The sequence below is a fragment of the Branchiostoma floridae genome, chromosome 15, assembly GCF_000003815.2.
Source record: "Branchiostoma floridae strain S238N-H82 chromosome 15, Bfl_VNyyK, whole genome shotgun sequence".
Taxonomy (NCBI): Eukaryota; Metazoa; Chordata; class Leptocardii; order Amphioxiformes; family Branchiostomatidae; genus Branchiostoma; species Branchiostoma floridae.
The window spans coordinates 15,618,003-15,644,341 of record NC_049993.1 but is presented as its reverse complement, the minus strand read 5'-3'; the positions used below and the strand labels follow the sequence as shown (position 1 = coordinate 15,644,341).

Genomic DNA, 26,339 nt, shown 5'->3' with positions numbered 1-26,339 from the left:
TGAGGAGTGTCTGCATGCTCTTTTAAGGTAAGGTGTAGGCAGTCTATTTTTATTTCCCGTAATTCGTAGGGAAAACAATCTTATTTACGCATTTCGTAGCGAGGCGACCAAAATTATCGTAATTGTCTTCCTTTATTTAGCGTAATACGTCGGGGGCTCCTCTGAATTCAGCGTCAATCGTTGTCGGGACCCCCCCCCCCCCCCCCCATGCAGACCCTCGGTGAGGAAGGCGCCTTCTGGACCCCGAGTGCTGAGAGAAGCAACCCGATACCTCGGTACTTTTGCACTGTGGGGCACTCTTTTTACCTCATGATCACTACCGTCAGTGAATTTTGCTCACCATTGCAAGAGAGAAGATATTACCGACGACAGGAAATCCTCTTGGACCGGGTGGAAGGTTCTTAGGTCTGCTGAAGAACCATGAAGTCACCAAGAACACCAGTAAAAGGACAAGAGCCGTCTGTAAGATCATATTCTCGCCAAGTAACAAAGCCACCAACTGTATGGTAGCCATCTTGAATTTTGCAAAGGTGAAGGTCAACATCCTAGCGGGCATTTGTGTACATCAGGTCAAGTACATTAGAGAGGTTTTTCTATGATTCGTAATTAGGCAATGTTCTTCTAGGTGATTATGCACAACGCACACAATAAAATATGCAGTATATGACAGTGCGTTTGACCCACTCCTCTTCTGACATAGTGGACTATTAGCAACAGACTTTATTTTTCTAAATTGACAAATCTTCTAATTTTTTTTCAATCCGACCATATGCAATCTTTATCCACAACAAATAACACCAAATACAGCTTTGCATAACACCAAAAACTTTTATTCATAGTAGATAAAAATCACATCGTGTCAATGTATGGTTAAGATCATTGTAAAATGAATGACAGTTTGAGAACACTATCGCTGTTTTTGGCATCCGCAAGCTTCAATACAATATTACTTGTTCTTAATCAAGACTATTTTGCGGTATTTTATTTGTGACAATTGTGTGTTCGATATCAGAAATGTCATTTTCTTGTAAATAATCTTACTACGGTCCAAAGGCCTCAAATGAAAACAATGGTACCGTCTGTTTTGTTGTTGTGTTTCACTTGTTCGAAAATCATCTGACTCCTATATTATACACAGAAAAAGCAACAACGTTATTTTACCGAAGTGCCTTTTACACACAGTATTATATATTATATATTTACCTATAACTTCACAAATACTGACATGTACATTCCGCAACTATATCCCTGTTGTTCCAAGGTAAGCTTTAACCTAAACATGATGTGGTTACCAAGATAGCTGTTCTATGAAACGAAATAAAACCACACAAGAAAAAACAGAAATTTGAAATTACAAACCTCCTATAGATGTTTACAAAGTCTGGTAATCATATTGGATGTCACTCTAATTACGAATGGAAGTAATGTTGAAGTAATTAACATCTGTATCTGTATCTATATAGCCGGTATAACCGCCCTTCGGCGTAACACACCAGCTTCGCAGGCACGCGGTGCGGCAGCAGCTGGTTATATTACACTGAACGATCCGTCACACCTAACTTCTGCACATCTATCTGCAAGCGTTCTTTAGAACTATTCAGAGAGTATGCCCCTACTGTGCTTGGTGATAACAAGCTCCACTCTACGATAGTTCTGGGAAAATAAGAATTTTTGAACACATCAATCCTAGCTTGGTAACTCTGGTGTTGAAGTCATGGCTGATCATCTTATCATAATTGAATCTACGAGGGTACGTCAGAATGTGAGAGCATGTCATCTTGAAATCAGGTCATGAAATCAAAATAACAATCAAACAGACGACATTCAATCTGACGAAATTTTACATGTTTGCCAAATGTCAACTCATTTCATTACAATTAACCTGCTACAATAGTGATGGCATTACTTTCTGGCTTACGCCTCTTCTGTAAAACGATTCAAAAAGCTTAACAAAGAACAAAGATTTAACATTATGAACCTTAGTCATACCGATTTCCATAGATTAGACAAATTCTAATAATCAAACTCGATTGTTTACAGCCTTAATAATCATCAAACGGTAGCATACGAGACACCGACAATAACGTAAAAGGTAAAAAGTTGTAAACAAACGAAACATTAATCACTTTCAAATCTTCTTTTGCTAAGCCATTCGTTTCTCTATATATCATGCCATAACCTTCTCTTCTGTTGGTTAGAAAAAAAGCAACCAATAACGACACTTCTTTACGGCAACGAGATAGGTTGGTAACTGATTGGCTGATGTCTGACCAGTATAGTGTAAGGACAGATTGTAGGCCCGTAAACCAAAGTTATCGCTTGATATACATAAATTATGACAAATCCATGAGAGAAATTCGATGATTTATGACTTTCTGTAATCCTTTCAGCAGATGAAGTGCCCTGTCGTGTTCCTCACCAACCGTTGACACAAGAGGGTGTAGGTCCGTGACCGGGCTTGCCCCCTCAGTGGACTTTATTCTAGTATGACATATAGGAAAAAATTCACTCAAATTCTGTGTTGACAATGTCTTTTGTCAGATCTAACCATTTATTAAATAAAATGAATAAGATGTTAATATCAACAAACGCAGCATGTCAACATGACAAACAAGTTCTTAAATTGGGAAAAAAATGTCATGTTCTATCATTGATTGTACTTGTAACTTGCAGATGTAAATGTCAAGTAAATGTAGCGAATACTTACCAAGAAATACTTTGACTTCACACAGGGTCAGTGTACGGGAGTTTCCGGGAAGACGAATGCCCACATAGCGTCCCCGCATTCCCGAACACGAGATGTCAGTTGGTTGCCCAGACGCGCTATGATCCCCACCACACTTGGGGTTGTCCGTGACCTTGGAGGAATCCCCGATGTGGACGTTGAAAGGGTTGAGTCGTTCACCGCAACAGTCCTGCCGGTTGTAGATGCTTACACTGTATATAGATATTGAAAAAAAAACGTAATACATGTTTTGATGCAGATTCAACTTAAACAAAGCTATATTACACTGAACGACCTGTCACACCTAACTTCTGCACATCTATCGGCAAGTGTTCTTTAAAACTATCCAGAGAAGATATCCCTACTGTGCTTGGTGATAATATATATTCCACTCTAGTCCTGGGAAAATACGAATTTTTGAACACATTAATGAGTTAAACTCCATATACAACTGTAAATTGATAACCTTATAAACATTGAAAGATATATAGTCACGTAATTGGGTCTTACATCCTGCGCCTTTCTTTTCTATTTATTAATTGGCATAACCACAAAAAGTATAGTCTGTTAACCAATGTGAACATTTAATAAATCACCTATATCATACAAAAATCTTTTTTTTTTACATTATAGTGCACATATTATTGATCTAATGCAGTTTATCACTAATTGTTTGACAAAGATATTTTAACAGTTCAAGTTTTAAAACATCTAGGTTATATTAAATCTAACATTATTTTAATTTTGTCCGTGGTAATTTTACTAATGTTACATGTTCAGTCACCAAAGAAGATAATCTCCAAGCAGATCCTACGGTGGCATTAGATAGTACTAAACTGGCCAAGGAGTGTAGTCAGCTAAGAGGTGTACATTTTCCATGTTGCGAAACACACTCCTAAGCCGGTTTCACTCGATCCTCTACCAGCTTTTGATACTATCTTATGCTACAGTAGTATCTGCTTGGAGATTACAAAGAAGATGCAAGGACCGACCATGTCCGAACCCATTGTTTTTCATGATATACCGTGCACGCACCTTGCAACATTGACTGTTTGACCAAGATCCACCCACCAGGTGGGGTTGGCTTCAGTATTAGTGTGGGTGCAGGTTTGTGCCCAAAAGTTGCCTGCGGTGAATCCTTCTACGGCCTTGCTGGCACCAAAGGATTCATGAGTGCTGCTTTGGTAAGCTGGCTTCTTCAGCGCCACTGTCGAAGGACAGATGACCATTATTCCACTGCCAAAATGCTTTTCTCATTTGTCTTGTTTTGCTTCCTCACATAAAATTTATCTTCCAGGAAGAAAATTATTCTGTCCCCAAGAAATCTTAGAAAAATGTGCTTGTCCAGGGGGCAAGCAAATTTTTGCTTCTTAGGTTTTGAGACGATTTGAGATTTGTTTTCTTGTATTTCCAAAAATGCATTTTTCGTCTTTATTTTGTTATTTTGTCTTGTTTTGCTTCCTCACGGAAAATTTATCTTCCAGGAAGAAAAAAGTTCTTGTATTTCTTACAAGTTGAATCTAGTTACTAAAAAAGTAGAATTTATAGAATTTTTTTTCTTGCACTATAAGAAAAAAGAAGAAGATTTGGTGAAATCTCTAGAAAATTTTTTGTAGCTTCTCGTTTTCCTTGAATTTAATTGTACATGTTCTTCCTGCAAGAATATTATTCTTCATATAAAAATTTACCAAGGGGTAAGCAAAATAAGAAAAAAAATCATTTTTGGCATGTTTGGTACTAAGAAATGTATGTACATGGTATAAACATAGTAGATATACAAGTGACAATGAACAGTTATGAACGACATTCTACTCTAATACTAGCGTTGGCTATTTTCAAACAGGTTGAATTTGACTTCTTTTTTGGAAGAGGGAGACGAAAAGCCCCACCTTTTCCAAAATTTGTGGGTTCTGCGATTTCAAGAGAAAAGTGGCTTTCCGTTCGTCTGTCAATGTGGGGAAGTTGGGATAAGTATTTGTAGCTTCTCTATCAAACAGAGTGATTCTTTCGGTTTGGTTGAATGAACAGTTGGTAATAAAATGTGTCCCATAATTAGCGTCCAATGTACTCAAGTTGATCCACGCCTGTTACACTGTAGGCACTTAGTTCGAACGCGCGTTACAGGTATGACATAAATATAGAATACAACACGGTGTATTCCGTATCACCAAAGGTGCCAGCCCGACCGCGGGTCGGATCGCCTGACGACCGAAGGCCGGAGGGTGATCCGACCCGCGGGAGGGCTGAGACCGAGGGTGATGCGGAATACACCGTGTTGTATCTTATCTATGTCATACCCACCTGAGAAAACCCATGTTTTGATGCGAAATGCGCCAGAAGTTGAACAAATTTGGTGCCCTCGAACCAAAAGTGTTGCAACAGTAATGTTCCAACGTCCGAATCAGGTATTCGAATTGCTAATCGTTCCGTATTCGGCCCGCTCGAAACAGTTCGATTTATTCGAATGGAGCCTGTGTGATACGCCTTTCGAACCTGTGCGATACGGAAACGTACAGCCCGGTCCGGAACACCCGTATCGAACGTTTTCGCGTCACAGGTATGACATAAAGGCTATTATATATATTATAAAGGCATAATGTGGTCATCAAATACACAATATGCCAGTGTTTGTAATATGCCAGGACGTAACGTCTACAACGTCGTAATAAGAGTATACAACCTTTGTGAATGGACCATTTACAAGTTTTTACTCCTATTACGATGATGTAGACGTTACGCTGCTTTAAGCTACAGACTCATGTTTGAAGGCAACCTAAGCAACATTAGATCGTTAAAAGTGAAAATAAACTGGATAAGGCAATCTGTATAATATTGAAATCTAATGCACTGTTTTAGAACATTTACATCATTATTTCACAAAGTGAGTCGTTAAAAACAGCGCAGAAACAAGTCACAAAGGGATTCCTGATCAAGGCCTAATTTTGAGGGGTTCAAATGATAAGGAATATCTTCGTGCGACTTGTTTCTGGGCCGTTTTTAACCGCTTAAATGGTGAAATAATGATGTATATCTGGGGATACAGTGCAGTAGATGTCAATATTATACAGATTACCTTATTCAAACTATTTCCATTTTTAACGTTGTAATATTGCTCAGGTTGTCTTGAAGTATTACGTAAACATCGAATCATACCGTTGTTGCGATAGTCCTTGCATGTATTGCAATCGCAGTGAGTTGACGTTCTCCCGCACCATCCGCCCCCTGAACAGCAGGGCCTATCTGACTTAGGGTTACACTGCGCAGGGTTCGCTCCTGGGGCTGGAAAACCGTTACCACACCTGCTGTCCTCTCTCCACTTTTTTGGAACCTCTGTAAGAAAAATACAAGTATTTAGTAAATATCCGTGGACAGTGTTATCGGTACATCACTTTATAAAGACAACAATATCAGAAATGATAATGATACGTTTAATGCAAATTCTTGCCCGAGGGGTAACTGCTAGTGACAAAAAATGACGAACAAAAATAATGGTAAACAGCGTAGTAAGCGACTACTTTAAGTCTAAGTCTTAATTAAAGATGTAACTTATTGGGTTTGACTTCTTTTTCTGAGACAGTGGAAGACGAAAGATCCCACTTTTTCTGTAATGTGTGGGTTTTGCGACGTTAAAAGGCGAGTAGTTTTCTTGTTGTCTGTAAACGTGGAGATATTAGGATAGAATTTGGTGGCTTCTTTTAAGAGCTCTTTTCTCTCTTGATCATACAAGGGGCAGTTTGAAATAAAATGAGTTTCGTCATCTTACTAAATGCAGAATCATTGATTTATTTCCACTGACGTTTCGGTGACAGTCTGTCAGCTTCCTCAAGGCAATTCTGATTGGCTCACATTTCACCACTGCTTAAGATGCGTTCACAAACGCAACGATTCTATGCGATGTTTAGACGGTCGCAAATGTAAAGGAGTGCAACACATACATATATAATAGCAGATCATCATCATATAGATAAATAGATAAATAAAGGCGAACAATTTGAACCAGTCAGAATTGCCCTCTAAGAAAGGTGGCAGACGATCGCGATTGCTGCGTGAAAATAGTACCTTTATCAATTTTTTTACCAGTTTGCGGCAGCTAACGACAACTCGAGCAAGAAGATTGCAACGAGCACTGTTTAGTGTGGCTGATAATTATGGCTTGCAATGAAGACAAGATGGCGGCAGAGGACCACGCCGCGAACTTGACCCAAAGGTCAAGGGTCATGACCTAATTAACATAATACATGTGCTGGCGTTTAGTAAATGAAAACAGCTATTGTTTACAGCCGTCTAGTCGACGAATATATTGACCTCTCAAACTTAACTTGCACAAGGGCAGATGGCGAACTTACCAGCGCAAGTCTTGCCATCGGGGCCAGGTACGAAACCGGTTCCGCATGTCGGGACGCATCGGGAACTTCCATCATCGTTAGGGAAGAGAAAGCCCTTACAGACGCACGTCTTGCCATCGTCACCTGCTTCGAAATCGTTTGGGCACTCTGCGACGCACTGGATAACTCCATCGCCCCTGTCATAAGAAAAGTGCTTACATCTGCGGCATTCCGTGTCGAGCTTCGATCCAGAGGAAATGGGGATACATCCTGTGTTGGTAAAAAAAATATCTTTGTGAAAAATGCCCACTAAAACCCATCTCCACCCAAGGTCGGGTGATAGCTTGCATGTATTACCATGCTTCGGCCCTGGCTTGGCGTACCGGCTTGAATCACCCTTCTTATTGGCTGACGTTAGGGCTAGTTAGCCTATCAGATACATTGCCAATCAAATACTCCCAAGGGAAATTGAGGAGCCAATCACGCTGCCTCCTGGGTGTTCGCGGCAACGTGATTGGCTTGTGACCAGCGCCTGTATAATAATAACGCAGCGAGAAGCAAGCATGGCTGGCAAGATGTAGTAACTGCTCTTTACTGTCAAGGGTAAGGGTATTTTGTTGAAGAGATTCATCAGTCACGTATGTACATAGTTGATAACATTTTCATCAATCAGCGACTACTTTGTAGAGGTAAACACACATTATCATGGAGTGACCTAATTCTCGTAACTCTCGCGAGAACTGGGTCACTCCGTGATCAAGGTGGACTGATAGCCATCGAAAATTTGGAGCTACGTGTGTTTACCTTTACAAACTGGTCACTGATCGATGAAAATTCTATTAAGGGTATTTTAGACATTGAAACGCCATGAATACACAAAACTCCAGGAAGAGCTCACCGTCACACTCTGGGTGACAGTCTTCCACACACTTTCCATCCTTCAGAATTGTTCCTCCTGTACATTCCATTTCTCCCTGTGCGCCTCCCTCGATGATTCGGGCGTCCATGATCTCCACGTCCTTTTCCCCGCTGCCAAAGGAGTAGAAACGAATGCCCAATGGTGGACTACGATCATTGTAGACCATGTAGACCAGTCCTTTCTCCTGTTGGCAAAAAAATGTTAAAAGAACCGTTGAACCCTCAAGTACCCGACTTGAATGTTGCGACTAAAATGACCAAGTGGGGTCCAAACGGACTCAAAAATGATTATTCAATAACATCCCATTTCCAGTTCTTATTGGTGATCATTTTACATACATTGCTTCGTCAATGTAAGAGGAATATTTTGAAATGTTAAGATGTTGCTAAGTCTAGCTCATTATCATAATTTATGCAACAGATCAGAAGGACCACTTTTTGCACTTACCCTATTCTGACCAGGGAGGGGATTTTTGAGCCCTTCAGCAAACTTCATGTCGCATAACTCAATGAACATCTAGCACTAAATCTACCAAAGTTGGTAATTTGTCACAAACTTCTGTTACCAAATATTTCAAGTAAAAAAGGAGGTTTTCTATTTTTTTGTGTCGCCATGGCAACGGAATTCTGACAGGCATATTTCTAGCCGAAATTTGCCAATGGTTTATTTAATGGTAAAGTTTCCTTTTTACCTACATCAAGTAGGAAAATAATTAATAAAGTAAGACATAGATAACCCTGTAGATCGAAACATATCACTTACGGAAGTGTCAGAGCCGATGCCATATCTGATGGTGGTTCGCTGGTTCGCATGGTCTTCTTCCAGGCAAATGAAGTAAGGCTGGAACAACTTGGAGTCACCAAGACTTCTGGCACTCTTCGCTCCCTCATATTTTACCAGCTTCAGTCCCTGGAGAAGAATGGCACAATATAGAAGATAAAGATGTTCAACATATTACACAAAGGTTGGTGAAATATGATTATCATATAGCCAGGCGCTGCGGACCAATCAGAAGGCTTCATTCCATGTTGGATATGACGCTGTAACACATTTATTCCCGCCAGCCCGGTGTTAAAAAAAATAAACGCCGGTGTTTATTTTGTTAAACGCCTGACCAATCAGATGGAGCGATACACAGGAAAGTAACCACTCAGAATAGCACAGAGCATGGAGGAAAGATCAGTCCCCATAGGGAGGAATGATCATAAATATGGTACAGTAAAAGTTCGAAAAGATTTGACTTGCCAAGACTGCAACGTTTCGAATTTTTTCTGTGGCAATTTTGGTTTGAAAATGCAACTTGTAGTCTCCTTACAAATGTTATCTCTTTACAAAAGAACAAAATTTGATTTTTCAGAAAGTCGACACAGGAATTCACACGTATAGTACCAAGGAATATATGCGTCATACAGGAGTTTTCAAGTTTGGGTAGGCTATATGATAATACTGTTAATGACCCCCCCCCCCTGTTCCTCGGTATAAAGTGTGTCATAATGTCTGGTCCTCAGGCGTTATGGCATCATATACACCTCGGGGCGGGCACCAAGACTTTCTTGAGATCAGAAAATACAAACACACACATAGACACACATCCACAGATAAACCCGTAACAATATCTCCATTTTAACTTGAAAGTTCATCTGTGTTGGTAGATGTCATTATTGAATAGTTAAACTGTAATATCCAGCACACACAAAATTGGACTCACCCAAATATTGAAATGAACAGCACAAGTTTTTCGCTAAAGGGATCAATGAGGCCATCTGGATCAGAGCTTTATAGCCATACCTGAACAGAGACGGTGGGCGCCATAGATTTCCTGCAACCTACGATCCACTGCTTACTGAGTCACGTGTTCTATCTGCATAACGTGACGTCACGACAGCAGTGGATTGTTCAATCCTTGACAAAGACTGGTGCTGTTCAGTCAAAAATTTGGGTGAGTCCAATTTTTGTTGTTGTGTTTTACAGTTTAACTATTCAATTATATCTCCATTTTGTATGGAGATGATAAATAATATTTCAAACACGATTAGAACTACTTGACCTGAATGTATTGTAACAGTTGGTGCTAAAAAATAATGGCGTTACCTTGTAGAGCGCAACACCCTGGTAACTGATCTGGAGATGGTACCAGGTGCTTTTGTCCCTCGGAATGGCGGAGAACACCACAAAAATGTCGCCTGAAGACGCCGCAACGAAGTACAGACACCTTCCTCCGGCCTCCGCGGGCTTAATTTGGTAAGAGTTGGACCACTTCACCGTGCAGGGCGCCTCAACTATACCGGCTAAGGAACGGCTGGTAGAAACAACAAAACAACAGTGCTTATCATGAGGAAAACACATTCTGAATGAACCATCAACAATGTCCTCATTATTTCAGTGTTCGGAAAAAGAGGAAGAAAGGCACAGACTTGCATCATAACGCATAAAACAACCAATAAGTACATTCGTAAATAACTTCATCAGGTTGGCAATTATTCATATGGTAAGGTTCTTTAGGCACAACAAAGGAGTACTAACTTCAGACGTTTCGATGTCTATCAGATTCTACCCTCACGATGGTGTCTGATAGACATAGAAACGTTGGAAGTAAGTACTCCCTGGTTGTGCCTAAAGAACCTTACTATATGTATACGTACACTGTGTAGAATATGCATTATCATAGTCTTGCGAGACTGACGTGTACTAAAAAATCTGTAACTTTCTTTCTTTGCCATTGGCAAGAGGAAAAGAATCGCTTAAACAACAACATTCAACACGTAACAACATTTGGTATTGCCACGCTTGCTGTTTACGCTGTGTGCCAAGTGATCGTAGGAGCGAACCTAGATTACAAGAGGACAAATTTCAGTCTAATAAACTTACCCGTTTTCCTGGGAGTGCTCTAACGGGCTGACATATTCAGCTCTGGCAACATTCGAGTTTGCGTAGTTGCGAGGCAAGTTTCCCAAAATCTGTAACGACAAGGGCGGGACAGTCAAATTTTAGCAAATTATTTGATTTCATCAAACTAGAACCTTATGTAGTAAACCTATAGACAAATCAATGGTGCGGTACAGTAAACATTGCTAGCTTTAATGTTCATTTGTCTTTAGTAGAAATTGCTATTGAGAAAACTCGCCTTCAAGTGGCAAATCAAAGTTTTGACTGTTCAGCACCAGTCTTTGTGAAGGAAAGAGCAAATGAAAATTTATGGAAGAAAGTTTATGTAAAATTTTATGTAACTTTTTTACAAGAGCAAAATAAGCAGATTACATAAGGGTCATTCTTTAATAAAAACGGGGGCAAACCATAAGATTTTTACAACTTATGATCCACTGCTCATTGAATCACGTGTTCTATTTACATGGCGTCGCAGAAGCATTACTGAATTGCTTATTTCTTGACAAAGGATGGATATTTGATTAAGTACATTTTTCTTTGGGAAATAGATCATCTGATAGTGTGCTTCCTGTAAACATTATCACAAGATAACACTGCATATGAAATTACACGAGTGACTAAACATATAAATGCCTTTAAACAGTGAAATTGTTGATGAAGTACCTGTTTGGATGCTTCTTGGTCTTCAGGCGTGACATCAAACGCTCCGGTTGCTTCGTCGTATGTCATCACAAAACCGAAGCAGGTGACCTGTGTTTGTAAATAAAAGTTTGTGAAACACATGTACATGTAACGTTACATCTTCCATCATTGTAAATAACTCTAAGGCCCCCTTTCCACCAGACGGCGATCGCGCTGCGCTCTCACTGCGAACTAAATAGGATATGTGTATCCTTCGGTTCTTACGCTGGGAATAGCATACAAAATTTATTGTGACTGAGATGACAACAAAACACACAAAGTGTAAAAAGATTTGTTACTTTTCTATACAATTCGTTGAGCAATCTGTCACATTTTAGGTGACAGAGCGAGCGCGGTGAGAGCGCCGTCCTAGTGGAAAGGGGGTATAAATAGAGCATTACGCAGCTCAAAGTAAAAATTATATAAGGCATCGTCGTACTACACGTGGCTTTGATAGTCACAGAACATCCAATATAGCTTTGACATGCACTCTCGTAGTCCATGAAATATGCCATGGCTTGTTTTATTGGGGTCACATAGCTGAAAACAAAGATGTCACTGGTCACGCAAATTATAATACAAGTTACGTCGATGTAGGTTAGACATCCAGGTAATAAGATACGCCAAAAAGTAGTTACTCAAGCAACTGGATATGGTTTTGAAACGGTCGTTTCGAATAGAACCCACTATCCTTCGTCAGTGACACTGGATTACAAGTTACCGTCGCCAGCTTTCTTTAAATCCCTATGCAATTAAAATCGAAGAAGGACTTACCTTTCTTTTGCTGGTATCGCCACTCCCGCCATTGTTACGGCTGTTGTACATGTGCATTTTTGATCCGGGCTTGTGACAATTCCATCTGTTGAAAAAAAAATCAGTTTCGTGGTTTATTGCACCAATAACTACTTGACAACCAAATAGTTTGGTAGCCTGCAAAGCAGGCTCTCTGTGACTTTTTTTGGCTCATAATACACTTTTGCTGGCCATGTATTTGTGTACTGAATCGCTAATTGCCGGCCGTCGCTGACTACTGGCTCAGAGAGCCTGATTTGAAGGCTATAGTTTATCAAGTCACCACAAAGGTATCAGATACGTTTAAGGTTAGATATACCGGTACAGAAAAGTCAGGTACAGGTGCAGTTCAGGTCCAGAGGATCACGTCCATGTCCGGACCTAAACTTGGACCGACCTAATCGTGAAAACGTTTGAATGGGCGATAATCAAAACAATAGTCCAATTTTATACAAAAGAATATATTTGGCGGAGTATTCGACTCCTATTGGCGGTTTAAATCCACAAGCTCTATGGTTTGACTGTAGAAACTCGGTCGAATTTCCTTTAAACTCAACTCTACTTTGCTCTTGTTATTTTCCTGAATCTGTAAACACCAAATCTTGAAAGCCCCTGCCGATATAAGCTACAAATTTTCTACTTGGTCCATAACACGATCTATTGATTTTTCAGGGTTTTTCTTTTTAAGGACTGGTCAAACAAGAAAACTGATTTTGTACTGGTACATCGTATCTGTACCCAACCATAGATTAGTATGTAATACGAAACTATTTCACCTTTATGTCTAATAGAATGGCATTTAGGGGTATTAAGTGGAAGGACGGTGGTTGCAATCTAGAATATTGCAATTTGAATCCACCGTCCGTCGACTTGATATCCTAAAAACCCTATACAACGGTTATAAGTTACGCCGGATAAAGGTGAACTAACGTTACATTGCTGATGAGATCTGTAAGGAATTTTTAGGTTCTTACCTTCCCCTGGCATAAACCAGGAAGGCCTCCGTGGTCTTCGTAATGTCGTAGTTGATGTTCTCAGGAAGATCAAAGATGATCTGCAATTAATATCAGCAAAGTTATGATATTGATATGAAAGCCTTCTTGTAACCTTTACAGAACACATGTTATGTTTGGCACCATCAAGTTATTCCGGTTACCACAGTTGTATTTGTTAAGGAGAAACACACAAAGAAATATGGACTACTCACAAGCCTTCAACTATACTGGTGATGCAACCATAATGTCTTAAACACCAGGAAATCAAAAACAAGTGAGACGTGCCTTGATAACTGACAAATAATCCAAACTTGTAGGAATGATAAACCACTACGCTTCACTCACTCGGTGCTTTATCTCTTGTACATCCTACCTTATAAGTGTCACCATTGATGAGTTCCAGCCATGTTGGGTAGGTAGTTCCCGAAGCGCCCCCCTTCACATTCAAGACTTCAGTCGTACATCCAGGTTCGCCCCCCGACAGACGGAAATCCGTGGTGGGCACTGGTCCCTGTGGAAAAATAAAAACGAATCAGTCATCAGGGTTCTGAGTACTCAACTCTCAGAATTTGGGCTATATTTGGGCTAACTTGCATATGCAGGTGGTATTGTGGGCACCGGAAGATTGGACAAAATGGTATGCACCATACCTCTTCCATGTACATGACGATTGCCCTTTCCAGTGCGAGTCGTTTCTTGTCCATTCCTTCTTGAAACTTGTCCACGGACGTGTAGTCACAATACCTATGCAGAAATGTTTTCCTTAGAATCAATGAAACTTTCCCAAGCTTCCCACAACTTACCAACCACCAAAAAATATTCTTGATTAAGTCGTCAAACCTCTTTATCTATTGAAATGTTAAATGTTAAAATGGACAATTCATCTCCCACTGCATACGGAAAAGAAGTCAATCAAATAGCTTAAGTAGAAGTTGATTTAGAAGAAATGTTATTTCCCGTTCATCTATAAACATCATGTTCGTTCTTAATACAATTATGTATACCACATTGTTTGCAATTAGCCTTCGGTCATGAGTTTCCATTAAAGATTACTATTATATTCATGGCAATCCAAATCAATTAGACATAAACATAAGCATGTAAACACGGACAACGTAAACATGTCCCACACCAAAATCATACCCAATGTTTTTCAAACCAAAAAAAAAATTATCATTATCATATTGTTGCCAATTCAATATAGATCTTCAAATTACATTGCATGCTAACTAGCTTCATGAAAGATCACCTTCTACAAATGTTATGATTACCGTTTCTCAGTGGCAGGTTCCATCACTCCTTGGCTGTTGTTCAACATCTTCTTCACCTCATAGTACTTTCTTCCTGTAAAGTCTTCGGTCTTCAGGCTGTGGATTTGTTCATAGAAAATGGAAGTTAATACAAGAACACTCGAATCTTGTAGGAGCCTTACATACTTAGAAGGTCCCATTGCCAATTATTGGAATTATTTCTAAGTCCTTACAAATCCACCGCCCTTTATCACGTGCCATTAGGCCAAAAGAACATTAAAAAAGATGTTAGGATTTACATTACAAAAATGATAACTTAAGTCTTTGTTTATGGAACATAGTTTATGCCGTAGCACATATTTTAAGATGTTCATTAACTGGTTAAATTGGAACGATAAAGCTCACTTTTTTAAAACTTTATTTTCAGTTCAAATGTTTCAGTTCAGGTAAAATGGGTAGATGCATATTTCAGTTCCAGTACAACGGGTACAAACATATTCCAATTCAAATACAGTGGTTACGTACATATTTCAGTTCAAGTACAATGGGTAGTACATATTTCAGTTCAAGTACAATGGGTACATATATCAGCAAAAGAATTCGCACATGGTTTGGAAAATGCGTATATTATAAAGCTCACTTTTCACTGAAGCAGCCGTCTGCAGCATCTTTGATGTCAAAAGGGAAGAGCAGCTTGTAGTTCAAGTCTAACAGCTCCGACATGGTGCCCATGAACATCTCGATGGGTTTGGGGTATGTAGGGATAGACTTCAGCCACTCCGCGAAGGTGTCTTTGAACCCGGTTGAGTAGAAGTCAGCTACGATGGATGCAACTTCCTGGTCGCCTCCTTCAACTGTCACGTGGGTGTTGGAGGTCTTGGAAGACTGCCTGCAAGATTACAGACGTTTGATTGTTTAATAACCACAGGAGATTCGTCTTTTTCACGAGGCTGATAAGATTCACAGCGATTTTGCTTCATGGAACGTTTGTTACTCTGATCAAGAATTATAAGGTTAGTTTTTCGTACAACAGGTAATTAAAATAAGCGAAAAGTTGCAACTGTTTATTGTAATTTAGAAGTAGGCCTCATGTCCAGTCTAAGTATAATGAATTAGGCCATCAAATGTTATAGAATTAAAGAGAAAAAAAACTTAATTTCAGATAACATTCAAAGTGTAAATGAAACCAATTTTGAACCAATTTGGCTCACCGAAGGGACCTTTTACTGGTTGTGACAGAGAATCCTGACAATATGTAGTACAGATATTACATTGTTATATAATATAAACCTTATCCTCACCATCACAGGAGTAAAAAAACAAAACAAATTGTTTGTCATACGCGGATTCACTGGACGATCCCATTCCAGCGTGACCAGCGGCGTTGAAAAAAAGAGAATTATAAGAAGACTGGGCCTGGACAGAGAAATCTTCGATACTTCCAGTCTTGGAGGCTTCTTGAGTCTTAAACAGCCTGAAGGAACCACCGAACTTTGCCGACTTGATGTAATGAGTTCCATAGCGGATGATGAACTTTTCTGCATGCAAAAATGATTGTTGAGCAGAGTTTTTGCTTATGTTTGTGGCTTATTTTGTGTTGAGAAAAATATGTTCTTAAACCTAAGCAATATTACAGCGCGGAAATATTATGAATAAGGCAATCTGTCTAATATTAACATCTAATGCACCGTAGTCTCATATTTACACCATTATTTCATCATTTGAGCGGTTAAAAATGCGGTTTTTAACGGCTCAATTTATGAAATAAAGAAGTAAATGTGCTAAAACAGTGCAGTAGATGCCGATTTATACCAATTGCCTTATCTAGATTATTTCCTCTTTCAACGATCTAATATTGCCTTGAAATATGAAAGATTTTCTCGATATGATATAAGAAAATCAAAAATGATTAAAACTTACGAAGCTTTGCCTGCCCCACGATGAAATTTTTCGGAAGAGACAAGAAGTCCCGCAGGAAGGGCAGACTCAGGGTATCGGGCGTGATCTCATCCAGGAAGATTTCATACCTAGAGGTAAAATGGCACAATGAGTCAAATTTGCTCATCAACAAAGTCTTTTATTATCCGTCTGTGACGTTCAGGTATCAAGTAAAAAGATACGCCAAATAGCAATCTTTCAAGTGAATTGGTTTTTAACGGCCAGACGTTGCTTTATTGACAATAATATTCCAACCTGATGAAGCTATTCACGCACAGAGGATGTGACTGACGAAAGATAAGGGATGTTATCTGAAACGTTTGACTGTTACCAAAATAATATGCAGTTCCTTGAGTAATTTCTGTTCCGCTTTATTCATAACCATGTTATCGTATAGCTATTAAAGAGATACATACATATATATGATCGACCGTAAATTGCAGAGTTACAGGAACGGAATGTAGGTTTTTGATTGGCTATGTAATGGTAACAAGCAATGGTGGAAACGACTTTCCAATGGATTGCATAATCACTTCATTCAAAACAACAAGTTTGCTTCGCTCACTTGGTTGTTTTTTGTGTGTGATGATTTTTAAGTTTTTTCCTAAAATGGTTACATCAGGTTGGTAGAACATAGGATATCATAGGAGATTTTTTTTTACACAACCAGCAGGTACGGTGGATTAAGGAGGCGATCTGAATAAGAAAGTCAACCCGATGAACCGGGACGAGGGGGGATACAAGATTAGCTACGTTTGGGATTGTTTTCCTCACCGCAAAATCGCCACATACATCGGCTACATTTAGCGGTGAGAAGCAGAGCTCCAGTTAGAAGATCTGACGAAGGTGAAAGGCATCGAAACGTAAGCAATGTAAGTACTTCTGGTTGTGTATAAAATGATCCTATATCCGATTTTATGTCCCTTGTAATCGATCATTGTAATAAATGTAGTACACATATGAAAGCAAACTCACCTGATCACGTTACACTGAATCAGAGACATGAAGGACTGTTTCTGTGATGATGTTTCCCTCCCATATGCTGCCTCAACTGCAGCCTGTGCAGAAATAGGATCCATTAGTGTAACGGTCAAGAAAAACAGTCACATACAATAGCCTTCAAGTCTGGAGCACCTTTTATATAACATATGGTACATTTTACATCTGTTGAAACTGGAGCCTGGTAGACAAAACTAAAATTATTAATTTCGAAAATAGTTTCATCAGGTTGATAGAATATAGGATAGAGAATAATCTGGATAAGAAAGTCAACCCCAGTGATGAACCAGGACGAGGGGGGATACAAGCTTAGCCATGTTTGGGATTCTCACAGCAAAAGCTACATATAGCGGTGCGAAGCAGAACTCCAGGTTAGCTCTTAGAAGCTCTGACGATGGTGTCTGAGAGACATCAAAACGTAAGCTGGTTGTGTAAAAAGAATTCTCCCTAAAATTCTTCAGTGAAAAACAACAACAACATGCAACCAAACCTGGAAGCCAAATCCGGAAAATGACATCCCGGCTTTCATCTGGAGGGAATGGCGATAAGCCTGTCTGGACTCAAAGACGTAGGAGGCGACTTCCGTGTCAAAGATGCCGTGAACGTTCATGGTGTCAGGAACGTCCTCATCGTGGTACCTGTGGTACACATGTGAACAATTTATTCTTTATTCAGGTTGTAACAAAACAATACACTGTGGGCACTAGGCATATATAATATGCGTGCGAGTCATTTATGCAATTCACATTTTGGCTGAATGAGGGCTGCTAGCGGTTTGTTCGCAAAGACAGCCCTGGGACAGAGAGCGTATTTGTCTGCGCGAAGCATGCTGGGAGTGCAGTAGTAGCTTGGGGACGTGAATTGTTAGATACGGACGACTTGATCTACTTTTAGCTTTGTGCATCACCAAAGTAAAATGAACCACAATCATGTAAAACTTTACCGAAAGGCACGTGGTAAGTTTGTCTGTGCGCGTGCCTGTGTATGTTTAGATTACTTTTAGATTAGACATATTGGAATATTACTAAGTATTCACATACAATAGATCGTTTCCTTGATACTCACGTGGCCTGGTTCTCACAATTACGCTGCACGACAGTTTTCCTTCTGGACGTGCTGCTGTAGTCTCCGCGACCATCAAAGCCGACCCCGATGTAGCCACACCCCTCCATCATGTCCTGTGTGTGTGAATAAATGAATAAATGAATGAAGGAAGGAAGGAATGAAGGAAGGAAGGAACGTAGGAAAGAAAGAATGAAGGAAGGAAGGAAGGAATTAAGGAATGAAAGAATGAATGAATGAATGAATGAATGAAGTCATGGATGAATGAATGAATGAATGCATAAAGTCATGAATGAATGAAGTAAAGAATGAATGAATGAATGAATGAATGAATTCAATTCATTCTTTCTTCTTTATTATGCTCTCCCAGAGTGAGGAATAAAAGATGGAAAGGAAAGGATCTAATTTATTCTTCATCTCTCGTCGCACATGGCACACAACCCCTGGACTCCCTCCAGGAGTGCCCCTCGCCTCTCTGGCTCTCCCTTCCAGACTGCTGTCTGACCTAATTTCCTTCTCTCTGACCCCTCTGGGTCCTACCACTCCACATGCTACACACAACAATAGTTTCAGGTACATGCATCAAGCCAAGTTGTGTTTGTATTCGGGATGCAAACTCACCCAGCAGTTCTTGATGACATCCTTCTTGTTCCAGCACGGATCGCCCTCTTTGTATCCTGTTCCGAAACATCCGTTCATCAGAGCAGAGCCCATTCCCATGGGGTAAGAGAACGCCATTGGTTGGGAGCTTTGATCGGGTTCGCTGTCCTTCCTGCCATTGGAGAAATAAAGCTTACTCACAATCGTTGTTGGATAGAAATATTCAATGTAATGAAAATTGGCAATCTGGCTAAAATATGTCTGCATCTACACGTGCATGTGCCTCAGAAACGTAAAGGGTCAGATTGCTTTTTTTATCATTATGATAAGCTCCTGTACAATTCAGAATAGGCATGCGCATGCGCGACGAAAGGTGAGTACCAGTTACAGGAATTGTGGGTAACAGGTCAAAGGTTAAGGTTTCTGAGACAGAAACAAAACATACTCTGTACAATGTAATGCAAATAGAGACAATGGCCGAGACGAGAAATGTTGACTAGGTTGCAGAACACAGTATTTATGGGTGACCCCCGTGGACAAAAGTATAGGTCGGGCACAAAATAGTACGTCGCAGTTCTTGAAAAGCCAAATGAATTTTTGTCAGCAAGTCGAAAACTGCGGTGGATAGTAAAAGAATACGTAAGTTTTGAAGCTGTATGACTTGGGTTACGATATTTGTTTGACTGGGTAGAATATCGTGCACGAATCCTGTTCCCGCTACTTTCATGTGTCAGCTGCAGTATGGTGACCTCCGCTGGGGGTCATTTCAAAGTGTTGTTTTTTTCTGGGAAAACGAGCAGGCAAACTTCAGCTCATGCTCACATATTTTGTAGATTCTACCCTGAACTCCAATATAAATTCTTGTTAATTACTTTTGCACCCTGCTATTAATTTTGAGGCGTCGAACCTCATAGGCGACAAAATGTGTTCTGCTACCTTTGTCTGCTGTACTAAGGGGGGGGGGGGTCTTATGTCACATCGTCTTATGTGCCATATTACAGGTCTTATCTGTAGGCGGACCAAATACATACTGTGGGTCTTCCTCCACGTCTATTTTCATCTGCATCCCTGGTGGGGCGAACATGTCATCCTCAACCATACCCTTCTCTGCAACGAAGTCCACTTCAGCCTGCAAAACAAAGTACATTCTTCATACTAGGTCATAAAACAGATAATCCACTCAAAGTATCCGATACCTATGTCGGAACTGATCTATTGATTACTATAGCAAAATATGTCATCGGCTACATATAGCGGTGGGAAGCAGAACTCTAGTTAGAAGCTCTGACGAAGGTGTCTGAGAGACGTCGAAACGTAAGCTATGTAAGTACCTGCTGGTTGTGGAAAAAGAATTCTCCTATTTACAAGTCTATTTGAACTTGCAAACAAAAAAGAAGAACTGTTACAGTTCTGGTGCACCTTTATCTCATGCTCCTGGCCGTCACCGCCGCCACCACCATCATCACCGTCTCCGTCCTCTTCTTTCTTGTCATGTTCAGCTGTAAGACAATGCAAAACGAGAGACATTCCGATGAATTGGTTATAAGCTATATGCACTCACAAGCATGATCAGAGAGATCTTTTAACGAAAACTAACTGGCAACTTATAACAATGATCGCGAGGAGTCACAAACGATTCAAAGCTTTATCATATAACGCTAGTTCACATTTTTCCGTACTAGAAAAGGCTAACATTTGTCCGTTCTTTTTGATAATAATGTGTTTAGGAAACTCAAGTCGACAAATGATGGCTTCAAACTGCAATGTTTCAAAAATAGTACAAATTGAAACTATCGTCCGTCGACTTGATATCCCTGGATACCCTGTTTAGCAACACAACGGATATAGGTTACTCCGCGGATAAAGGTGAACTACGGTTAAACATATCTTTTTCTGCCTTACTTTGTCCAAATATCTTATCGACCGTTTCCTCGGCAACCTCTTTTTCCACTTCTGCGGTGACCTCAGCCTCCTGTTTCACACTTTGCGCCATGATGTCCGGTCCCATGTTCTCCATGCCGCCCAGTTGATTTATTGTGTCGGTCAGTTTTCCTGCGTCGAAGCTTCCTCCTGATGCTGTACATGGTGAGATAGAATAGGAGAAACATTTGATATCAGAACCAGCGTTAATAGACCTCTTGAAATTGGAGGGGGCGGTACAAGAAGATATCCGTGTGTGAAAGAACGTGCAAACAATGCACGTCAAACGTGGTAGAAGACGAATACGAAACACATTTTATGTAAAACTGTTCTTTCTACGATCAAGAAAGAAAAGAGCTGTTTGAAGAGGGCACCAAATTCCACCCAAACTTACTCACATTCACTGACTAAAAGAAAACAGTTCTCCTTCTAACATCACAAGTTTGAATCTCTTATGTTACCTGCAATTAGTCCACGAGCACGAATTTGCAATAATGATAATGATAATGACATTCAGTTCAGTTCATCCTCTGTGTCTGAGAGGTGACTCCGGCGTTTTCCCAAATTTCTGACACTTTCTAAAATTGACATAGAATGGAGCTTGTTTCCCCTGAACATCAACGGCGTGATATTGCATGGGGCTGGGTGATCTGCTAACATCGGTCTATCAATAGGGCCTTCACACTGAAACCGAATAAGCAGGAATCAAGCAGAACCAGCCGGAATGAACTCGTGTGTCACATTGTGATTTGTGCAAATCACATAAGGTTCGTACGTTTTCGCATTATGATTCGTGGGATTTTCATAATGTTCGTGCATTTTCGCATAGTGATACGTGCGTATCACATAATGTTCGTACAAATCTCATAGGGCAGGCACGCCTGGTGATGTCAACCCTTAACATATACAGGTGTCTGGCCTGACATAATCAAGAGTTTGCTGAAAATAGAAGGGTTCAACTTCTCAAGTCAACAGAATACATAGTAGTGTACAAAACCAATAACAAGGTCAAAAGACTTACATAAAAGGTTTCCAGCAAGATTCGCAATGGCCGGGAGGAAGCGTTTGTCCTTGACGTAAGCAGGGGGGTTTTCAGCAGTTGCTGCTTGAAGGGCATCTTGGAGTTCATCTGGCAATGCTGGAGAACAGAGAGAAGTGAAGAAACATCATCATGAACACTGAGAGGAGAAGCTGTTTTCTATACTACTCTAAAATTGTCAATGCTAGTGTCCTTTCTAAGTGCCGGGTCGCATAAAATAATTATAACTGTTTCCGGATTATTATGAATTTGCCACGACGGTGTAGCGCCAGTACAATGTTTGTGTACCATTCGACGGACACTTTTGATTCAAGGCGAAGGAACTTTTCTTTTTTCTGACAAAGTATAATATTCTTCCATAATTCTATTATCAAACACTTGTTGACTTCTGACATCTATGTACTATATGTAAACACTTTTTTTCCGCAACTGCTTTTTAAATGTATATGTATCTATGTGTGATCGTTTGTGTACCTATTTTTCTTTATGGAAGAAATAAAGAAGAAAGAATAATAATCAATCAACTAGATTGTAAGGGGCTATTGACTTACCTAGGGACCGTTTGATGACACGCTCTCCGGGTTTCGACAATGGGTTCTTGTTTGACGCAGTCAGGATGAGGTACGCCGAGACGGCCAAAATCATCCCCAAGGGCACTCCCACGCCCACTGCCCTCTTCATGTTGGACGACTAATGCATAAAAGACATTGAAATATTGTCAGTTACCATTGTTGTATATTAACAAGAACTATACAAGCTAATAGCCTCTCGTAGCAGTCTCCGAACGGGGTTGTTTTTTTTTGGGGGGGGGGGGAGTTCGCGATTTTCAACGTTGGCTAGGTTCTCTTATGCCGGGAAAGGGAGTTTGCCGAGGAGGGGAATTTCCTGTGGAAGGGTATTTTGCCCGGTTCGAACGTTCGGAGACTGCTTCGGGAGGCTAACAAGCTAAGCGCAACGTGATGATTAAAAACATGTTTAAAACGTCAGTCTCTCATATTTTCTCAAAATGTGCCAATGAATAACGAAGTAAAAAAAAATAAAAAAATATACCCATGTGTAGAAGGGGCACGTATATTTAGTTATTTGGTCTACGCCGACGTTGCCACAATTCAAAACAGTACTTTTGAAATATTGATTCCCATGTAACACTAAACAAAAATGCCCTCATTGTAAATTGACTATTTCCCTATCTTCAGTTCGAAGGCAACCTCCATATGAAATCTTTTTCGCATAATAGTGTATGTGTAAGAAGCCATGATATGCTTTTTGGGGGCTAAAATATGTCTTTCACTATAAAAGCACCCAATAAATTCCGCTTGTTTAAACTATCTGGCTTCAGTCTCTCCATCAAAACTAATTGTGGAAATTTGTATGTATGCAATGTTCAGCCTTGTTGGAACCTACTTTGCCATCTTGCTTAGTATGACAACGTTGAAAACTAGTGAAAGATAAGTCCAAATATTTTCAACAGACATGATACAGTTAATATGCAAATGATTGTTATGTGTGGCCATTGTTTCTGCCTGCAGCAATGGGCGGGCTCCCCATGGTTTTGTAATTAGTTTATGTGGTCTGGAGTTTCAATTAACTTGTCAAAGCCCTGGCAGGGGACAGCAGGGAGTCACTTCAGTCGTTTATGCTTATTGTTGTTCCCGGGGAACAAAATTCCCCAGTTTAACTTTAAAACACTTATCATTTCAAACGAGTGGTAGAGACACATCAATATGAGGAAGAGACACATCAGCCGTGGCCCCGTGTTGTGCACAGGAGCCCACAATGTACATTTGGAAATAAGTAGGCCCCCTTCCCCGAAATAAATCATTTAAAGAGGCGTATATAAAAGTGTGGTCAAAGTCCCGTGGGAATTCATATCCATGGAAATCCCAATTTAGATGTCAGGTCATTTAGGGGTACCTAAGCATTTGCACGAACCCTATGCAATTCGCGGTAGCTGGAAAAAGGACTTTTCTGGTGCTGGTTTCAAGTCCGCGGTGGCACCATGCACTGCAGTCTCTTACTGCCATGGACAATTGTTCGCGGTGAAGCCACCACCGCGAAAACTGCGAACAATAAATCACCGCAAAATTTTCTGCATTTACAGAATATCTTCAATCTTTTAAAATTCAGCAGTGCGATGCATTCAAAGAAGTGGAGAACAAAACAGGGCATCAACAATACACTACAAAAGACGACATGCAAACCAGGTAATAGGTTTAGCCGGGAGCAACTATTTACGCACCACTGGTTGCTAAATTTTCTAGTCCTTTTGTCATACTTGTTAGACAAGTGCAATTATGAGAGCACGAGTGTTCTATCGCGATATCCATGTTTGGGAATGTTTGACTTTTACCAAACTTTTGTTCTTGCTGATCCACTGTTTGTCCCCAGTTGTTTCTCCTTCCTAGAAGAACACCGCCACCAGTGACTTAAAATCGCCAGGCGGGAATAGAGTCGCGATGGCCGGTGGGCTGTGCTAGTAGTGTGCCTGGGCCCGGGATCGTCGCCGGTGTTTTACGTGGTGCTGGTTCGGGGACGTCGGAACTGGTGTTGGCGGCAGAGATTGCGTCAGCGCGCGGCGTGCAGGCGGTGCACGGACGGTCGTGGCCGACGATCGCGCCGATGATGAGGAGGCCTCGGTGTTAGTGGCACGGGTACGCGAACGGATATTGCTTCGAGCCTACGGCTTCTAAACCGGGGCCCGACCGCCAGGCAGCTTTCGGGAACGAAAAATATGATATAACTTGTCTTGGCTTACTGCTGTAATTACCTTCATCGACTTTAAGAAGGCGTTTGACACCATGATATAAAAAACGCTAAGCAAACGTGAAAAAGTAGAGACTTTGGGGCATTATTTTTGTTTATTTATAGATATCCATTTTTGTTTTGTTTCATGAAGTAAAGGAGACCAACGGGGACCCGGTTTGGAAATGCAACACCAGCATCAACCATGTTGATACTGGATTAGAAAGGAGGCAAACGGATGGGGAAAAAAACAGTCGTCTTAACAGGACGGAGCAAAATAGAAAACACTCAACCGCTCACGAGAGGTGACAACGACGAATCAGGGAGTCAGCAGATGGCGGTACAAGCTGGGACAAATTACGAAAGTCATTATGGATAGGGAACGTCCGCACAGTTTGCTAGCTGACAGTACTGTCCTCCAAGTACAGTAGCTTGCAGATCGATCTAAAATTGACGGAACTACGGATTATTTTCTGCGTGGACCTGGATGCACAAAAGCTACCTAGTTGGAATATGGTGTTGTTTAACATACAGCGGAACTAAGACGACGACCATACATGTACAGGCGAGGAAGTTAGCTCTTATTTTGCCGACGGTTGAGGTAAGATATTTACTTTTCTTTTCTTGTTTACAAATCTACTTTTTAAGGAGATTAAGGTAAGGTTAGGTCCCAGAGTGGCAGTGGATTGTTGTCCGCTTGTGTTGTGGGCATTCTTTTGGGAAGGTGGAGCCCATCCCACTTCTTCAACTGCCTTTTACCTCCCCAAACGAAGTCAGGTTTCCATCGTTACACCTGAGACCCGAACAAACTGGGAAAAGCCCTGTAAATTGTCTTGCCCGGGCCTAGGGGTAAATGGTTTGAACCAGGGGGCTCTGAATTCTGGTCGGGCCACACACCAAGCAGGTACGCGACACGGTCCAATAAGTAATTTAAAGCCAATTATAGATATTTCTTCAGTGAGTGGTCTAATACCCCTGTCACGTTATCCACGATCTAACAAAAGATAGAATTGGTGAAAGTTTGTCCGACGGATTCTGGAGCACGTGGACACGCCGTAGAACTTTACGTGCAGGCAAAACTTTGTGTGCAAGTACGGGCCACGCGCCTGCCCTGTACAGCCTAAACGTTTTCAGAAATACGTGGCAGACGTGGCCAAAAAAAAAAAACGTACGGACAAATTACACGTACGGGTTGTGCATGTACCTTTACCAGCGAATCTGGGAAGGGGTCTATGAAAATGGAAACGTTAGAGGACGATGGCAGTGAAAGCAGTTGGATAAAGTATCTGGTACCCACCTTCTGCTCGTACCTGGTGCTCAGGCGAAACTTGCGTCTGATGATCAGCGCTACAACAGGCGAAGCTTGTCTGCGATGGATGCGGGTAACGATGGTAGGAAGACCGAAGAACGGAGTAGAAAAGTTGCGGCAACCACGTCGAAGTCTCGCCGGCACAAAATGGGATGGT

The 26,339-nt window shown here is 40.8% G+C and overlaps 1 protein-coding gene and 1 long non-coding RNA gene across 2 annotated transcripts in view; both read right to left on the bottom strand.

Annotated features, from left to right (window-relative positions):
• Nucleotides 1-490, bottom strand: part of LOC118431725 — a 2,290-nt gene extending 1,800 nt beyond the window's left edge. Inside the window, exon 1 of the long non-coding RNA XR_004833006.1 lies at nt 341-490. This is a non-coding gene — a long non-coding RNA (uncharacterized LOC118431725). The remainder of the gene's footprint in view (nt 1-340) is intronic.
• Nucleotides 491-3,664: 3,174 nt separating this feature from the next.
• LOC118431702 lies at nt 3,665-26,339 on the bottom strand. The gene is made up of 26 exons (XM_035842959.1): nt 26,171-26,339; nt 22,683-22,821; nt 22,114-22,230; nt 21,075-21,248; nt 20,592-20,671; nt 20,204-20,301; nt 19,194-19,344; nt 18,576-18,688; nt 18,001-18,148; nt 17,487-17,569; nt 16,494-16,600; nt 15,916-16,111; nt 15,214-15,462; nt 14,595-14,690; nt 13,974-14,067; nt 13,697-13,834; nt 13,303-13,382; nt 12,311-12,395; nt 11,519-11,605; nt 10,838-10,926; nt 10,061-10,268; nt 8,732-8,878; nt 7,949-8,153; nt 7,072-7,320; nt 5,879-6,055; nt 3,665-3,932 (listed from the first exon to the last, which is right to left on the bottom strand). The coding sequence occupies exons 2-26, from the start codon at nt 22,810-22,812 to the stop codon at nt 3,739-3,741; spliced, it is 3,495 nt and encodes a 1,164-aa protein (XP_035698852.1). The 5' UTR covers nt 22,813-22,821; nt 26,171-26,339; the 3' UTR covers nt 3,665-3,738.